Source organism: Enoplosus armatus, chromosome 17 (genome assembly GCF_043641665.1).
Source record: "Enoplosus armatus isolate fEnoArm2 chromosome 17, fEnoArm2.hap1, whole genome shotgun sequence".
Lineage (NCBI taxonomy): Eukaryota > Metazoa > Chordata > Actinopteri > Centrarchiformes > Enoplosidae > Enoplosus > Enoplosus armatus.
Genome location: NC_092196.1, coordinates 10,856,560 through 10,875,178, shown reverse-complemented (window position 1 = coordinate 10,875,178; position 18,619 = coordinate 10,856,560). Strand labels below are relative to the sequence as shown.

Genomic DNA, 18,619 nt, shown 5'->3' with positions numbered 1-18,619 from the left:
GAACAGAAGTATGTAATCACCTTTTTCCCAAATAAACGTAAAAGTTCCAGCGCTCTATACCATCTAGAGGTGTGTGCGTATCTTATTATGAACCTCCTGTTCAGATAGGTGTATTTAAATGTTAGGGCACACAGTGTGTTACTTTATAACGTGAAGCTCAATATAACTCTTTTCCTGAAAGAGAGAAATATGTTTTATATCCTTAAATTTATATCTTCAGATGTATTAAATGTGTACACACACTCCCACTGAGTCACCCATAAAGTTTCCTCCTAACTTACCCACCCTTGGCAGAGTCCACAAGAACCTTGTTTTTCAGGCTTCTTTGTGGCTGGTCTCCTTTCAGCTGCCCCAGGCACGTAAGCATACAGTGCAGATGTAAAGGGGTGTTCAGTATTGGCTCCTCTATTCAAATGTCAGTGTGACAACTTAATTAATGTAGCCCAGAGGTGAGAAGCTGAGAACCTGGACGTTTGTGGCGTCTGTACTCGCAGCTAAGTTTCCATGGTGTAGGTTTCAAGTTCTTATTAAAAGTTCTCTTTCTTGGCAGCCAATCTGTTGAAAGTTTATAAAAAAAAAGTGTTCTGCAGGGCACAGTGAGACTAGACTGAGTTTAGGATGTCCTGAGGGTGTCAGTCATTGGATAAAACAGTGAAAGGTTAGCGAGGAGAGCCTGTGTGTGAGCACACTGAGGTGTTGACAGCATAAAAGATGAAGCGAGAAGGGAGGAGTGCTTTAACAGCCAGCCTGAACGAACCCTATCAAACTGACCCGAGTGGCCCTGTAATCACGTACTGACCAAAATAACCACTGGATAGTAGCACAGCAGCGGATTATTGCTGTTATGAGGCTACTGGAAGCAGCTGTGTGTCATGTTTAAGATCCCAGCCTGTCATTATGCATACTATGTTCAGGTAGCATGTTTTTCAGAGTCAAGAGTATGTGGACACTGCGTTGGTCCGTTATTCTGTCTTATTTACAAGTGGAGTAGCTGCGTGCTATTTGAAGCAGTTATCATGCAAATAGCCCAAAGGCCGCTAATATTCAGTTGTAGTCGAATGTTGTGGCTTGTGGAGGAGGAGGAGGAGCAAGCAAATACTTTGTCCTCCTGTTTTAGATTATCACCAGACGCCCCCCTCCCACACACACACACACACACACACACACACACACACTCAAAAAGTCTGAAAACATATAAAATCAGTGCTACCTTATGAATCACTTGCGATTATTGCAAAGATTAAATAATTAGTTTACAGACAGAAAAGTTTACAGTAACAATTTAGATAAATTGTGTCATTTGTCAACCTGCTCCAGCTTCTTAAATGCAACGGTTTTCTGATTTACTTTGGTTTATATCATTTTAAATTGAGTATGTTTGGATTTGGGACTGTTGACACACGTTGGGCCCTCAGACTTTGTGATGGGCATTTTTCACACTTTTTTGACGTCCGCCAGACTAAACGTTTCATCCGTTAATCTAAAAATACGAAGAAAATAACTTTGTAGTAGTTGCAGTCTGAGATTATTGACATACCTGCAAGAAACAGCAGCCCATTTTCACAAGATGTACTTCACGAATGGAGAAACTCTGGCCAAGAAAACTCCCACATTTTTAAACGTCAGCCAAATGATGGCCTACAGTCTGCTGCCTCTCCGAGGTCATGCCTGGATTTTGTGCCAGCAGACTTCCTGTCTGGGGCCTGGCATCAGGAAGTGGGGTGCCTGCTTAATCAGGCAGAGGTAAACATGCCCTGTGAGGAAAAAAGAGGGAACATTCCTCAGATGGAGTGGGGAGTACGTGTCAGTGTTCAGCCAACAAGAAAACAAGGTTACACACATGAAGTCCACAGATACAGACACCCACGTCAATCAATGAGATCTATCTGAGGTGATCGAACACCAGCCAAAAAAGCAGAAGAGTTCGACTTTGCTTTTAGCGTTCTTTGTGCCTGAAAAGTAAGATTGCCTCCGAGCCTTTTCAAAGAAGAATGCCCTCAACAGCACACTACGCTGCAACATCAAAGGAGCCGTGTTACTTTTTGCTTGACTTGAAGTTCGTCTCATCACACGAGACGTTCTCTCTGAAGCAGACAAGTAAACACTGGTGGTGTGACATGCTGATCCCAGTTCAGCGCCGATGTTGATGACATCTGTTGGCTACTGATAACTGCTTGGCATTTCACACGGATGGAGTGGAAGTGTGTTTGCACATGTCTTTGTGTGTGTGTGTGTGTGTGTGTTTACAGAAGGTGGGACACGTTTAGTTACACACTAGTACAGTATCCGCAGATCCTGCGCGTGTGTTTGCGTTAGTAGGCGAAGAAAATGTGGCACAGGGAAATGCTGAACAAGTAGAGAGGGGAGAGGGGATTGTGGGGTTGAGCGCTGCAGTAAGGACACTGCAGTAAATACAGGCCCACATGTGACGGAGGAGGTGAAGTGTAGGTGAGGATCTGTGTAGTCCTATAGTGCCAAGCTGTATCACACTGCCTTTACGATATTTACCTGTCATGTTTCCTCTTATGTCCTCCGCCCTTGTCTTTTCCTGCTCTTTAACATAGACTGACCTCCCCTCCTCTGCCTAAAACTCCTCTTTCTGCCTCCCAAATATTCAGAGGATGGGCCCAGTGTCCCGGTGCCTGAGGAGATGTCTCTGGGTCGGCTCCTGCGGCGTGCCTCCTCCAAGGCCTCCGACCTCCTGACCTTCAACCCTGGGGTGGGGGGCTCGTCCTTGCGCTCGGGCCTGGATGGCGAAATCATCTTCTCCAAAAACAATGTTTGTGTGCACCCCGCGGAGCCCCTGCCGGGCCTGGCAGAGCACCACCCAGGTTAGGCTGCATGGATGTTGGAAGTGTCTTTCCTGCGGTATTTCTTTGTGGTGTGAATGGAGATTCAGGCCAGCTGTCCTTTCAGCTTAGTTGTTAATGAGACAAGAAGGTGAGAAATTGTTGGATGTACTGTGACAAGGACACAATCCCTCACCAGTGTCCCACCCACGGACACTCTTTTTAATATAAAGAATAACAAATACACAGTTATATACAGAAGTCCAGCTTTCCAAACGTGAAAATTAAAAGGAGTCTAAAACAGATTTACAGCTGTCGGCCAGATGTCTTGCTGTCAGCATCATTCAGGCTTTTATAGCACTCTCACTTTTGCTACTGTCTGACTGTAAACACACAACATTCCTCCTTTTACTAAGACTGCTGTAACACACAGTGAAATTGTTTTACCTTGGTCTACATGCTTTATTTATGCATGTGAAGGATGTGTGATTCTAGTGGTTTTAAAAATGTGAGCCTATGTTGCTGGTTGACATTTTTATCTCACCCTGGTATGAACACTAACAGCATTTCCCTTCATTGCTCCATCTCGTATCTCCTGTGATCCTCCATTTTGTGTGTTGCAAGGTTTCCCTCTATGTCGTCATCCCTTTGTGTGTTTATCTCTGTTTGTCTTTGGGTTGCAGCTGCCTGGCACTTGTCATTTCCTCTTATGTTACCTGATTTTTCTCAACACAATCATTCCCAACTGGACCGTGGTTTATGTTGCCCCCTGCAGGCTACCTGTGCGTGCACACGGAGAAGGATGAGAGCCTGGGCACCACCCTGATTCTGACCTGGGTGCCCAACTCCCGCATCCAGAGGCAGGACGAGGAGGCGCTGCGCTACATCACGCCGGAGAGCTCCCCTGTACGCAGGAATGCACGCCGCCGAGGCCGACGGTAGGAAAGTTATTTCTTAAAATGTGTGTCCATGAAGGTGTTTAAAATGTCTTTACTTGCAGACGATTAGGATATGCTGGTGACTCCCTTAGTTTCTGTGGCTCTTCAGTACAAACCATTTTTTTGTAATGTATGTACATTAAATATTACAGTCATACTTTACATAAACATACAGTAGAAATAAGTGGTTTCCCATGACATACTAGCAGTCAAACTTTAAGTCCACAGCCCTATATAAGTATTACACATGATACTTATGGTGTTTTAAACCAACCGTCCCCTCCAGACCCCACTCCCGTCACCCAGCAGCTCCGGAGGAAGATGAGGATGATGAGAGGAACATTACCAGCAGCACCTCCGCAGAGAGCCACAGCCTGGTGGTAGATGCGGGAGCAGATCCCGCCTCACACCAGCAGCCGCTGCCCTCGGCGGGGGAGGAGGGCGACGAGGGCTCCTGCGAGCTGTCAGACGAAGTGAGTCGGGACAGTACCATGGGTTCAGACTCGGACACTTTCTCCTCCCCCTTCTGCCTGTCCCCCGTCAGCGAGGCCCTCTGTGAAAGCAGCGGCTCGGTCTTCCTGGACAGTGAAAGCAGGTGAGAGGATTGAAACGATCATGATCTATGTTGTCATTTTTTACACAGCAGAGTTGTGCAGCAAGTTTTGTCTTTGTTTTGTCATTCAGCGGTGGGAAAAAAAGTCACCAAAAAATCATGACTATTTTAATGGTCCAACTCTCTCAAAACTCCACGGCTGTCCCACATATTGGGATGTTTGATATAATTTTTTAACTTGTAGTTTGTGTTGTTGTTTAGCAAACATCCTGCAGTCAGTGTCTGTGAGAGTTTACTTTTGTGGCCACTACTCCTCTTTGCCAGTGCAGTTTTCCCATCCTTTCTCGTATTATAATTCCTTTGACAGCATCTCATCATTTCTTCATTATTTGTGAGTGATGTACCGGCAATTCAGCCAACAACTATCTGTCAGTGTACCTCTTTAAGTTGCTTTATGTTGCCTTGGAAATGCGTTGAAGTACTGCATTAGTTCTGGTGGATCTCTGAAGGCGTTCTGTCAGCTGTTCCAGTCCTGTACTTTGTGACGGCGTCTTCTTGCCTTGTGAGTTATGTGTATTTAATATCCCAGTGATATCTCTGCTGGGTTCTGGTCTGTATAGCCCTTTGGGGTCTCCGAATGTGTTGCTGTCATTTAGATTCAGTGAGGAGCTCCCTCAAGAGCAGACCCTGTTCTGTCAAATATGAAAGCATTTCTTCCACATCGTTTAATGTTTGTGATTGTCTCTAAAAGAAATAAACAGTCATTGTCAGACCTTTTGTTAAAGCTGACACATGCTGCTGATAGCTGTTCAACTTAAGAAGGCCTCATTTTGTGGCTGCTTTCTTAATTGTGATGGTGGACAATTACAACAGCAGCCTGACAAATGGAGGTGGACTTCAAAGGAATTGAATCACATTTGCAAAAGCAGTTGTGCAAATGAGTTATATTCTGACAAAAGTCTGAGAAGTTATAAGGACAAATGTGATCTGCAATCAGGATTGGATTTTTAATATTTTATGTTCAAGAGCCGACTGAAGTTTGAATTGCAGTTATTTTCTTCAAGTGAATCTCCAGGCCTGTATGGGGACCTACATGGGGTTAAATAAAATGTAACTAAACATACATAAAAACTTATTTCTACATGAAAAAAGATAAAATTATGCAGTTGTGTATTTGCTTTTTGAGGGCCTCCTGGGGTTCTCTTTTCAAATCAGTATTGAAAAGTCAGAGAACTGTCAAATTATAAGTAAACTCACTTTCTATACAGGAAAAAAAAAAAACTTAGGTGACATTCAGTAAGATTCTAAAGTGGCATTATATGTATTGATAACAACTGCACAGTTGCTTTTGTTGGCCTAAAGGCAGTCAAATTTAAATATATTGGGTGAAATACATGAAATCAGCCTACAAAAATACTTACGGAAACTCCCCTCAGGTTGCTTAAAGAACCCAAATACCCAGCGGACATGGCCTCAGTGTAAAGATGTACAGTGTAAGTGCTCTGACTGATGTTATGACTTGTGAGAAGTATTTTACAGACCAGATGAGAGAAAATGTTATTTTGGGTTATTTTTTGGCAAACAGATTTAGGGATTATGGAAGAAATTTAAATCCTCTGAGTGTGCTGTAAAATAATGTAAGGTTTGTGTGTTCCTACAGTTACATTACAAATGTACTCAAATACTACAAAGACACGTTTAAGTGCTTCCAAGCTTTCAGACAGAAAATGTCAGCAGTTTTTATCTGAGAAACTTCAAATGATGAGCAGTGATGTTTATTGTAGCACGATAACCCAGTTGGTTATTTGTTGCGAGTTACTACATTCATTGGTGCGTTTTCAGTTACTCTAACCTGCCACAAGGTGGAGCCAAAAAGAAAAGAATTGATTGCATCAGGGATAGTTTACACTCTGAGGCCACATGGTGGAGTGAAAGCAGGTAGATGACTCCAGTAAGAGGCATGAAACGTTATCAGAGTTCAAGATGGGACCCTTTACTTAAAAGCAGCTCTCAATATAAATGTTTTAATAATGTCACAGATGGCCCCAAAATAAGTCCCCAAATCCCACAAACCCGAAACCTCAGAGCTTCCAGAGACAGTTCTCTAATCAAGCGAGCCATCTGGACAGCGATTGTGTTGCTGTTCGGACCTCACGGCCGTTTTGACTTTATGATTCCCTCCGTGGTCGTTTCCTCACGCAGCTATTTGGCCTGACATGTTGCCCAGAATGTCAGTGTGTGTCAAGGAGAGTGAGAGAGTGAGTCAGTGTGTGTGTGTGTGTGTGTGTGTGTGTGTGTGTGTGTGTGTGTGTGTGTGTGTGTGTGTTTAAGCCTTTTTAACCACTCTCAGACCCCAGCTTGCTGTAAGTGCAGTCAGTGTGTGACTTGGCAGCGCTCTCAGCTTCACAGCGTCTAACCTTTACTCTGTCCTTCTCTTCCTCGGTTCCTCTGTGCCTCACTCGCTGCTAGTGTCTCTCTTCAGCTCTCTGGCACTCGCCTCCGTCCTCTCCTTTGCCTGTTTTTCCCCTCTTCTCTTGGATTCCCCTCCTATCCGTCCATTCCTTCCACTCTTTATTTTGCATCTTTTCCTCTTGCTCACTCTCTCTGTTTTTCCCAATATTGTTTCCCACCTCTCACATATCTCCCCCCCCCCTCCCTTACTAAAGTCTGTGTGAAGCCCTTTGATTCCCAGTGCTCCCGGGGTTGTTGTGCTGGGCTGAATGTCAGCTCTCCGGATTAGAGGACTGAAGAAAGCAGAGCAGCAGCCAAAACCCTGGAACCCACTCAATCTCTCTTTCTCTCTCTCTTGCTTTAATTGACACTGTTAAGGGGCCAGGAACTGGAAACATGTCACTTGGAATCATTCAAAGAGAAAGAGCCGCATATGGGAGAGCGAGAGCGGGTGAAAAAGAGGGGGAGAAAGGGGAGAGTGGTGGGAGAGAGAGAGCGAGAAAGAGAAATCCACAGCAATCTCTGCTTCTTAGCTTCTTAACAAGTTTCTTTCAAGTTTAAGAGTAGTTTATGAAACCACTGTCGGTGCGTACTGCCTTCTTGAGGCTTGACTTGCAGAATTTTAACATGTGATTATATCTCAGATAAATGGTTTCCAATGGTTTTGGCTTGTGGCGCCTTGAAACAAAGCAATTTGTACTGTATGTTTACCCCTTGTAACCACAGTTTCTTTTTTCTTGCTGTATTTTAAAAATGTTTTGAGTCCCAAAGAGGTAAAACTAACAAAAGAAATCATTAAAAATAACTTTATGGAGCAGAAACACATTTCTTTTTTCTGCTTTCCTATCCTGTTATTGTGCCAAACCTCCTCTTTTTCATGTTTTATTGTTTTACAACATTGAATCAAAGAAGATTAAATGTGGCTTTTTTTTATACAGATCAACAGAAAACTACTTTTTTTTATGTCAAAGTGAAAACTCTACAAAGTGATTTTAAATGAATTACAAATATAAAAATACATGTTTGTAGAATTCACCCTCACCTCTAATTGATTGTAGATATCTGGTATCAATATTGTAAAATGATAAAACATGCTTTTTACAGGCACTGTAATAATATCAGGACCCCTCACATGTATCTTGCGACCCCCTTTCTAGAGGAGGCCTAGTATGTAGAAAGTCCTGGAAAAGAATCAGACTTTATGTGATTAATAAAAAACATGATGCTTCTTTACCTTTCTCCAAACTGTACTGACCACTTCCCAGTGTGTGCCTGCAGAGCCCACACCACCCCCTTCACCCTCGCCCTCCCTCGCCCCTCTGTTCCCTCCAGGGATTAGCTGAAGTGCCTGGGAGTCCCTGGAGACCTGTAGCACTCGGTCCTGGTTCTCAGGGTGACCTGGCAGCACCTTCCCCCCTGTGTAAAGCCTCATGTACGTGACAGAGAGGTGTTATGAAGGGCCTCGGGGCAGTTTGATCTCACCCTGGCCTGGTGGGACCTGCCGTTTACAGCAGCCTGACTCCATCAAAACAGCTTGTTTACATAATGTACTCTCGGTACAGTTTGTTTCTTGGCCGCCGCCTACAGTACATGATCAGGCTGTTGACACTGACAGACGTTAATCACTCCTTGAGTTTCCGCTTGGATAGAGCACAGCGGACCATCAATGCTATAATGCCAAGAATCGTGTGCTCTCTCACCGCCTTTTCCATGGTTTTTGCACTTTTGTTTCCATGCGGAGAAATATGCAAAAACGTTTTTGCACATGTACTTAAAGCATGCAAGAAGAATGAAGGAATGTCTGCTGTAAATGGGCTCGCAGGCCTTGTTAACACCCCGAGCTTGACAGTCATTGGTGTACAGTAGTCCTTTTTTAAAAGGCCTCCTCCATATTTCAGATTGCTTAACTCCGCGCGCCTCTCTCCCAGTCTCCTTATATTCCACAGTCTGGTTTGCGGTGTGATACATGAGACAGAGAGCAGTAAATCACTAGATAGCAGAGGAAACTGTGCAGCTTGGATTGATCAGCCTTGTTATTTTCCCATCTGCTAACGGGGAAATGATTAGCCAGACATGATTGATTCAGGGTGTAATGGATTAGACTTGGCCGGCCTCCCTTGTCTTTACCAACATGCCCCTCGTGTTCACCTGTGAAATTGTTGTAAATAGAAAATAGTTTTCTGGGTGAAAAGATGTGTAATTTTTTACAAAAGGATCCTTTTTAAATTCACACATTCATTGAAAGAAGAGGGAGAAACAGCTCTTGTAGGATTTATTTTTTTTATATTAGAGATATAAATAACATTTTCAATGACTTCTGGTTGTAATTTTCTAAATAGATAATAAATGCATTTGATAGTTAGTAGTAAGCAAATAACTTCGCTTAGACGTGGACTTCTCAAATGTCAGTGGGTTTAAACGCATTTCTGTGTCGGCCTGTTTCTCAGCATTAGCATGTCTCGAGACGTGTTTGAGAGTGCATTATGGTCATTAGCTATGGTCCATTCGCTTCGTGTGTGTGTGTGTGTGTGTGTGTGTGTGTGTGTGTGTGTGTGTGTGTGTGTGTGTGTGTGTGTGTGTGTGTGTGTGTGTGTGTGTGTGTGTGTGTGTGTGTGTGTGTGAGTGAGAGAGGAAGACATTGAGCATGCCAGCCAGTGATTGTTAGAACTGAGGAACTTGTGTGTGTGTGATGCAGGATGCGTATTTGTGTTGGTCACATTTTGTCCGTTTTCTGAGTTGTCGTGTGTGTGTGTTTGTGTGTGTGTGTGTGTGTGTGTGTGTTCTCTGTAGATATATGTGTAGTGTGTCTCCTCCCGCAGCAGAGGAACCCTCGGCTCAGGTTTCAGTGCCGGGAACAACATGCTGGCCATGGGGGGAATGACAGGGGAAATTGGATGGCAGGCAGTGTGATTTGTGTGTGTACAGATTTCCATATGTGTGTGTGTGTGTGTGTGTGTGTGTGTGTGTCTGTGTGTGTCCTCAGAAGCCTCCATGCATTCCTCCCATTCTCAGCCTTTTTGTGCTGAACCGTATTGAGACACAAAACAACAGGGCAGAACTGAGCTCTGGATAAGCCGGTATGTCTGCACAGTTATCGCTGGGCTAAACACCGCTGGCCAACGTCTACATGGTATTTATTATTAATGTTCCACATAGAAGAAACGCTCTGGATCTGAATGTGAGGCACAAGAAAGGAGAGGTTTTTGTGCAGAAACCATGAAGTCTCATTCCTTTTAATTTCATGGAAAACATGACTCAGTTCCCTTTAGCACAATCAAGCTCCAAAAACGTACTTCTGAAATTCATTCATTTTTGCCAGGGAACTGTGCGAGGAGTCCATGACCTTCTCCGCAAGCTCCGCCTCCAGCCTGGACAGCCACGCCCCCTCAGAGAGCAGCGGCCAGTCGCAGGGCGTGCGGTGGGAGGAGCAGCAGAAGGTGCTGGCTCTGGAGCAGCTGTGTGGCGTTTTCAGGGTGGACCTGGGTCACATGAGGTCGCTGAGACTCTTCTTCAGGTCAGCTGGGAGTCATGAGGGGTCACCCTGTCACGCTACTGTGCAATGTCTCGCCCTGTGTTGTAGGTTTCAGCACGGTGTCAGTTTGTTTTATTATAATTAGTGTAACATTTGTTAGAACACATTCCTTCAAATGTCTTACGGGAAAGTGTTTTTTTGAATCTTAATTTCTTGTCTTTATCATTCTTTATCGTGCTGTTGCAGTGACGAGGCGTGTACCAGTGGCCAGCTGGTGATAGCCAGCAGAGAGAGCCAATATAAGATCCTCCACTTCCATCACGCTGGCCTGGACAAGCTGGCTGAGGTCTTCCAACAGTGGAAGTGCTGCAGGGAAACTCAGCTTAAAGACCAGGTCGGGTTACAGTCCAAAATCCTGCTTTGGCATCTAGTTTTATTGAGAAACGGAGGAATTCTTCGGCCTTTCGTTCTGAGTTTTCTATTCACATTTTTACTCTCTCGCCGTCAGGTGTCGGATGAGAAATCCTGCATGCAGTTTTCCATCCAGAGGCCCACCCTGCCATCGGCTGAGACCCACCCAGAGGAGAGGCTTTATCGGCGGCTGGATGTCACCACCTGGCTACGTCACCTCAACCACAATGGGCAGGTGGAGGAGGAGTATAAGCTACGCAAGGTGTGTGCGTGTGGGCATGTTTTTACAATCCTGTGGGATAACTAAGTCTACACGTCAGTCTCACCTGCTGCTGTCCATACAGTCAAACTTCACATTTTCCTTTCTGAATCACACGTACTGAAAGTCATTTCGAAAGCGTCTCCACAGAGTTTAACTTTCAGTTTGAATCAGCACCCCCAGCCTGTAAATAATGAGAGGGTTGGTCTTGGCCAGTGTCCCCCTGTGAGTCATTTGAGTTGTCTGGGTTTGACTCAGTTGAGGGCTTACCATCTTACTGAAATGACTCAGTGGCAGTTAGACTGTGACCAAGACACTTCCTCAGTAAACACGCAATCGCAGGAACAAAAGAGCTCTGTTTTCGATGGACATGCACATTATGGTGTTTTTTTTTTTTTTATGAGTTTCGGTTTTGCAACATTTTGCAACACTCACGAAAGAATACATCTACTGTAATTCAGTGAGATGATAGTTGAATGTAGGCTGTGTTATCTGCACCACTGCCTGCATATCTTGTTTGCATACAGTCTGATATATTCTCACAGTTATCCATTAGAAGTGATCCCTCGCTGCGCGCCCCCTGTTTGCCCTTTCTGCGCTCACTGTTTGTTCACTCTCCGCCAGGCCATCTTCTTCGGTGGTATCGACCCATCCATTCGCGGCGAGGTGTGGCCCTTTCTGCTGCACTACTACAGCTATGACTCCAGCTCCCAGGAGAGGGAGGCCTGGAGGCTGGAAAAACGCACCCACTATCATGACATCCAGCAGAGGAGGTGGGGAACCGGGAGAAGGAAATAGATTCATGTGTGTTTGTTACAAATATGAGGAGATTTCCTGGCTGCTGATAACATCTGTGCCACGAGAAGTTATTGAAAGGTTTATTTGATGTTATGGAAATTCATTCATTTAAAAAAAAAAGTCTGCACACATAAACTGTCACATGGCTGCAGTATCGGCGGCCAAACGCTCAGTCAGTCAAACATTAAACCATATGTGAGTCTGTTGTCGCTTCTCATTGCAGGCGCTGAGCAATCAATAGGCACAGTCGGGGAAGTGTTAAGGGGAGGTGCCGGGTGTGAAGTAAAAGGTCTCTGGGGAAAAAACATGTCAGTGCTTATCAGATAATACTCTCTCGTCAGAGGGAACAAAAAACACACAAATACACACAAGCACATAAGCACATCCCTGAGTCTTTATTTGTCTTCACCCGACAACCAAAAGGTTGAGTGTGCACGTATTTTCACACGTTGTGCCTCTCTGTCTATAATGAAGATGATAATTGGACAGGTTTCATCTGTATGGCCTATTAACATTTCGAGTGCATCAGCAGGTCTTATCTAAGGCAGGTAATTAGAGCCCTTGTTCTGACTCTGATGTGGATTCCTTTAAAGACCATTTGACTAGCGCAGCCTCCAGGGCCACTAGTTGATCATTAGGAGCAAGGAGACATGTCTGCGGTTTTTGCTCCTTCTCTCCTAACCATGTGTCCTTCCCTTAGCCGGGATAACTGAGCAGCTGCAAATGGAAGCAACGCAGCTGTAACAAGTAAATAGACATTTGACTAAGCAAAGACTGGATTACTGCAGATGTAGGTCAACAGGAAAACAGCGAAAATGTAGGATGTTGTCTGTGGAAAAAGTCACTGAAGGGCAGCCTTTATTTTCTTTAGTTTATTTACTGGTTTTCATGTTTTACCATGATAAATACGATCACAAAAAGCACTATAAACACTGCTGATTATATTTAGAGTTTGTTGAAAGTCAAGTTTTTGTTGGCAACACATTTTGAATGTGTCATGTAACACGCTGCATGCTTAATATAAGAACATGTCTTCTCTGGCTGGTTTCAAGAGGAAGTGCTTGTATTTCATTTTTGTTTACCCCTGTGACTAAAATTCAAAAGAGCTCTATTATTGGTTCAGATTTGTGGAAGAGGAAGTTCGCCTCTCTCTATCAGTAACGTTCACTTTGTTCATAAATGCACCTTCACATATGTTCACAGCGACTAGCGATTGTTTTCATTATTAGAAAAAAACGTCCCTCACAAAGTCCAAGGTGGCGTCTTTCAAGGGCCAACAGTCCAAAATCCAAAGATATTGAGTTCACAAAACAGCAAAACTTTGTCTCCTCACATTTGAGGGAATGTTTGGAGTTTTTGATGACAAAAATACTTGCTGATTAACTTTCTGTCGATCGACTAATCGCACAATTGTTTCAGGTTTAGTTCATCTTGTATTATTGAGCTAGAAAGTAGTTAAATGTGATTCCTGACTCGGCCTGGATGGGACCATGAACAGAATCATTTCAAAGTCCAGCTGAAAGAGGGATCAGTCACATAAATGATCTGCTGGTTTGTTAGTGAGTTTCATGTTAATCTTATTGTATCTTTGTTTGTTCTTTGTGCCCTTATGTGCATTTTGAAGGCCCCTCTATGGTTGGACATTGCAAACTAGCTTAGTCTGTAAATGCTGTGGTATGTGGCATTGGTCCACGCTATACACTTTAAGAATAAACATAAACTATTAGTTCAAATGAGGATGTTCCTGTGGAAACACAGCTATATTTTTGCGTAACCATACCAGCCCGGTGATGAAAACATGCACTAAACTCCAGAGAGAGAGAGAGAGAGAGAGAGACAGAAAGGTGGCTTGGGAGGGTCCAGCGACACAAACACACAGCACTGAAACTAAACAGTTGCGTGGCGTTGCATCAGGTGTGCGCTCGTTATTCCTGGTGGGGTCGCATGGAAAACAAACAGTGTTAATTAAATCCCCTCTGCTTGTTAGGACTTGACTACATTAGTGCCATACACAGAGTACACTGTTAATATAGACCCTAACATTTAGAGGGATAGATGGGGGTTTTATGGTTGTGGTATTATCCTCAGTGGAGTGCTTACTGGTGAAATACCCCTTCAGTCCACTGCGTGCCCACCCCCACATTTGTTAGTTCATTTGCAGCTAACCATTAGTGTTTTACACCAGAGTAACATTTGAGGTAAAGATTATTTGATAATGCTTCATTTTCTTATACTAATTACCTTAATTTCCTCAGAGATTGTGCAGTAAAAACTTTCTTAAACTCTCTTGCTCTTGTCTTTTTTTTTATCTATCATAACTGAGCCGCTTAACTTTGGAAACTAGTCTTGATAAAAGAAAAAAAAAAAAACACAGCGGCAGGATTCAGTTTCTAACTTTTCCTGGTGTTTGTGTTTTCCAGATTGTCCATGAGCCCGGAGGAGCACAGCGAGTTCTGGAGAAAGGTCCAGTTCACAGTGGACAAAGACGTGGTGAGAACAGACCGCAGCAACCACTTCTTCAGAGGAGAGAATAACCCCAATGTGGAGATCATGAGGTCAGACCCCCCCCCCCCCCCCGCTGCTCTCAATCTCTATCTCTGTCTCTTTTGCCTTCAACCTTCTCTCAATCCATCCTTATCATCCCCCTTCCTCAGACCAATGCACAGGCGTACCTATTCATTTCATATTCTGAACCCTGGGGGAGCTGCAAATGAGTTTCATGCTTTATTGACTCTGACTAAGCCGTCGGAGCACTTTTGATGCATACTCAGAACTAATGGCTTTCTAAACGAGGAGCAAGAGGATTTAAATAGCATATTAGTTTAGTGAGTCTCATCGAGGCTCCTGCTATTTGTCTTGGTATTATGTCTTGGGCTGCGTCTGGGGCAGGGTGATACCAGCGCTGCACATGTCCAGATGCAGAGCATTTATCTCATGCTTCCTCAGTTATTTCACATCTATTGGACTGATGTGACACTATATGTGATACTGGCATCGTCGTATCATTTTTATCTTTTAATTTTCCAAACACACAAAACCACCACAAAATCTGCTTCCCCAAAAACTACAACGACGACATCCTTTTCTTTCTGTTAATAATACTGATAACAATAAAACATGTCCCCACTCCTCACTAATGCATGAGGACTGCCAGGGAAGTTTACTTCAAAGTGGTATCCTTACACCAAAAAAAAAAGGTGGGAAAACAAGAAAGATCATTAATTAGCTCCCTGGTTACCAGAGGAGTTGGCATAGCAACCGCTAAAGCAGGGCTTGTCATGTTTTTCTGGGCATTAGCAGCAATGCTGAAACACATGTTGGATCATTCAGAGTGTTTGGGTGGGACCGTACACTTCAGTGGGTTGACTGATATTCGGTTTTCTGCTGAGATGTTACGACAGCACTAAGATGTTCTCTCCTCAGGCGGATTCTGCTCAACTATGCAGTGTTTAATCCAGACATGGGCTACTGCCAGGGCATGTCTGACCTGGTGGCCCCGCTGCTCACTGAGATCCAGGATGAAAGCGACACCTTCTGGTGCTTTGTCGGCCTCATGGAGAACACCATCTTCATTAGCTCCCCGCGTGATGAAGACATGGAGAGGCAGCTGGTAAGATGTTTCTGTGTGTGTCTTCAAGTTAGGCAAACATCACGTTATATCATAGAAGTAGACAAAAGCTGGAATTATGCTTCTGCGGAGGTACAAATAAAAGCAGGGGCTGTGTCTGTACATGAGCTGATAGGTTGATCCAACGGCTTCATAGTGACGCCTGTGTGTGTTTGCTTACGTGCAGCCCAGAGAAGCATAATTCCAGCCTGAGAGAATTAAGATATCACTAGAAAACGTTTGATTGGGATTGTAAGACGTGTGTTCCCTCTCTGACCCGCCTGCAGATGTACCTGCGGGAGCTGCTGCGTCTCATGCTGCCCCGCTTCCACCAGCACCTGACCAGGCTGGGGGAGGACGGCCTCCAGCTGCTCTTCTGCCACCGCTGGATCCTGCTCTGCTTCAAGCGAGAGTTCCCCGACACCGAGGCTCTGCGCATGTGGGAGGCCTGCTGGGCACACTACCAGGTCGGGGCAAAGTCCGAAACGGCTCCTTTGCATACACAAGTTTGTAAGAAAAACTTTGCCTAAATGAGCGCACGGAGGCCTTTCATGGAGAAATTCACAGTTAACATTGTCTGCAATAAAAAAGAGTCCATGTTATTCCTTTAAAGCCTGTCACCACAGACTATTGTAATCCTCCTAAATACCTATACAATGTCATATTACTGCTTGGTTTTGAAGGGGTTTAATGGTGTAATTCAACAGGGATTAGCGATTATTTCAGTAAAGGTTCAACATATCATCAAATCCACATTTTGATTTCCTGCTTCCTAAAAGCATAACAGCTGTACAAATGTATACTGTAAAAAGTAAGAGAACAGTAACAGCCTTTATTTTTAAGGGAATCCTGCAGTATGTATATACATACAGTATATTTGCAGGGCAGTATATTGTAAGAGCATTTGAAGGATGGAAGCTGAAGTAGGTGAACTGTCATCAGTTTTACTATCAAATCAAAATTTTCTAGTCAATACGATTGGCTTTCCAACCTTTATATCAATAAAACATCTTTTTTCCCACCCCTCTTGTATCAGGGTCCAGTAAACTTGCTCACTGCCACGACACAGAGCTTAACACCTCGCTGAGTCAAGTATCAGTCAGTCTGCTTCATGCCATCTGTTCACACTCCCTGCTAGATGTTCTGCAGGTGGTGATCAAGGAGATAGCAGAGTGAAACCTCGCTTTAGACGGTTGAACGTAAGGTGCGGCTTGAAATCAGGATGTGAGCCGGATTACACTCTGCTAATTTTCTTGATAAAAGTCATAGTTTTATGATAAAAGAGAAGTAAAATATATACTTCTGGGCCACACAGGAGGTGAACAGAGCAGAGATCATAAATCAAGGAGACATGGTGATTGATATATAAGAGACAATGATTAAGTGATTAATCATTTAGTCAGTAAAAGAGGCTTGTAGATAATTTAAATGTACACATATTGAAATAGGCTCAAAATATAAACTACAAGTCTTTCTCATCCAAGTTTTTAATTTTTATTTTGCTTTTCTTTTTCAAACTAAGCCCTTAATTCACTTTCCATCTTTAAGCTTACATTTTCAAACACTATACCCTCATAATTTGCATTTTCCTTTAACAGGATTTCAGTGTAAATGAGCATTTTGTGCATATCTGCTCTTTGTCTTTCCTTGCTCTGTGGTAACCTTCACGTTGAACCCTGCAGCAAGGTCATGACTAAATACAGAGATCAGTGACGTCGTTGTCATTGCATTTTGCAATTATAATAAATATATATATATATATATATATATATATATATGTGTATATATATGTGTATATCTTTCTATTAGGCCCCAGGAAACAGATAATTTGCAGATTATTGACCTCCTCTTTCCCTCTCTTTGTAGACGGACTACTTCCACCTGTTCCTGTGTGTGGCCATCATTGTTCTCTATGGGGAGGATGTGACAGAACAGCAGCTCGCCACTGACCAAATGTTGCTCCACTTCAGCAACCTCTCCATGCACATGAATGGAGAACTGGTGCTACGCAAGGTATGTAGCAGCAAATGCTCTGCGTCTTCTTGCCTTTATGACACATAGCCTTTTCTTTTAGTTACTCTACACCTCTGTACACCCAAAGTACATGGCTATCCCTTAATCCTTAATAAATAATGGTTTATGATCATAACAATTCCTCTGCTTCTGCCTCTACTGCATTTCATTTAATTCAAACTGGCATTGTGTTTGCCCGGCCCAATGCTGCAGCACAGCAGCCCTCACACTATAATCTGCCCACAGAGGCCTTGAGGTGCTAAATGGGATGCTGCCATGCCATGCAGAGGATTTATGATCTGCATCCCTGCTACCGAGTCTGTGCCTGCGTACTCATGTTTATGGATGCTGTGTTAGTACTGCTGCAACCACAGGCAGTGAGTTCATGTTAGCATGCAGCGGGCATAACTCCTTTTGTTATTGCCTGAGATTTTGCATCCAATGTTGTAGGAGCAGGCACGTCGGAATTGTAGCTTTAGGTGACACGCAGACATGCTGACCTTGACATTGTCTTGTTATCTTTTAGCCGGGAGTCCAGGGTAGTGATTTATTTTAATGTTTTAATCCACTGTGTTTGATATCTGCAGCTGAGTGTTTTGCATTCACTTGCTTTGTTTGTCAATCCAAAGCTCCTTTCACTCTTTATCATATTTTAGTTCATCTTGCCACTTTTTCGTCCTGCTCTTCCAGGCCCGCAGCCTTCTCTACCAGTTCCGCCTCCTACCCAGAATCCCCTGCAGCCTACACGACCTTTGTAAACTGTGTGGCCCGGGGATGTGGGACAGCCGCTACATCCCAACTGTGGAGTGTTCTGGTGAACACCCAGACTCACAGAGCTGCCCCTATGGAGGCACCTCCACCCCGCGGCCCTCCTCACCCTCCCCTTCATCCACACCCTCACCGAACCCCGCCCCCACGCCTCCACCGGAGGGCAAGAAAGCCTCCAAAACCCGGGATATTTTCACCTTCCGTAAACAGTCCTGAGGTGGAGGCTATGGGGAGCTTTGCTGGTCTTGGCTCATGTTAGTGCGGCAAAGGTTTGGATCCATCTGCTGGACTCCTGAACTATTTGCTGCCCCCCCCCCCCACAGCCCCTGCTTCTAGTTTCATTAACTTACTGAGGATTTTTGTCACTTGATCCTTTCATGTGGTGCGATGTGGAACACTGCCTTAACAGAATGTGACTTGCAACGTTCAGTATCACATGAATCTGCGATGAGGACGGTTTTGCTGCTGGACGGGCCAGAAGTCAAGAGGCTGACAATCACCAGGCGCTGTGTTGGTCTGGAGCTACTTCAGGTTCGAGTCTGCTGCTGGCTTGGCATACT

The 18,619-nt window shown here is 44.1% G+C and overlaps 1 protein-coding gene across 3 annotated transcripts; it reads left to right on the top strand.

Moving 5' to 3' along the window:
* The first annotated feature begins 2,650 nt into the window (after nucleotides 1-2,650).
* Nucleotides 2,651-18,275, top strand: tbc1d16 (TBC1 domain family, member 16). Of its 3 annotated transcripts, XM_070923751.1 has the most exons (13): nucleotides 2,651-2,831; nucleotides 3,565-3,727; nucleotides 4,014-4,068; nucleotides 4,138-4,322; nucleotides 10,051-10,245; nucleotides 10,450-10,597; nucleotides 10,712-10,876; nucleotides 11,498-11,646; nucleotides 14,092-14,226; nucleotides 15,095-15,281; nucleotides 15,566-15,745; nucleotides 17,145-17,291; nucleotides 17,982-18,275. In XM_070923751.1, the coding sequence occupies exons 1-13, from the start codon at nucleotides 2,651-2,653 to the stop codon at nucleotides 18,273-18,275; spliced, it is 2,184 nt and encodes a 727-aa protein (XP_070779852.1). The 3 variants fall into 3 exon arrangements, with proteins under 3 accessions (XP_070779852.1, XP_070779851.1, XP_070779850.1); XM_070923750.1 differs by having other exon boundaries at nucleotides 4,014-4,322; XM_070923749.1 differs by having other exon boundaries at nucleotides 4,014-4,322; nucleotides 10,450-10,876.
* The last annotated feature ends 344 nt before the right edge of the window (nucleotides 18,276-18,619 follow it).

Bases quoted from the DNA above. Each gene is read 5' to 3' on its own strand.
- tbc1d16 (XM_070923749.1), top strand. From the start codon at position 2,651: ATGTCTCTGGGTCGGCTCCTGCGGCGTGCCTCCTCCAAGGCCTCCGAC. The intron at 2,832-3,564 runs GTTAGGCTGCAT...TGCCCCCTGCAG, and splicing joins CCTGGCAGAGCACCACCCAG to GCTACCTGTGCGTGCACACG. The intron at 17,292-17,981 runs GTATGTAGCAGC...CTGCTCTTCCAG, and splicing joins GAGAACTGGTGCTACGCAAG to GCCCGCAGCCTTCTCTACCA.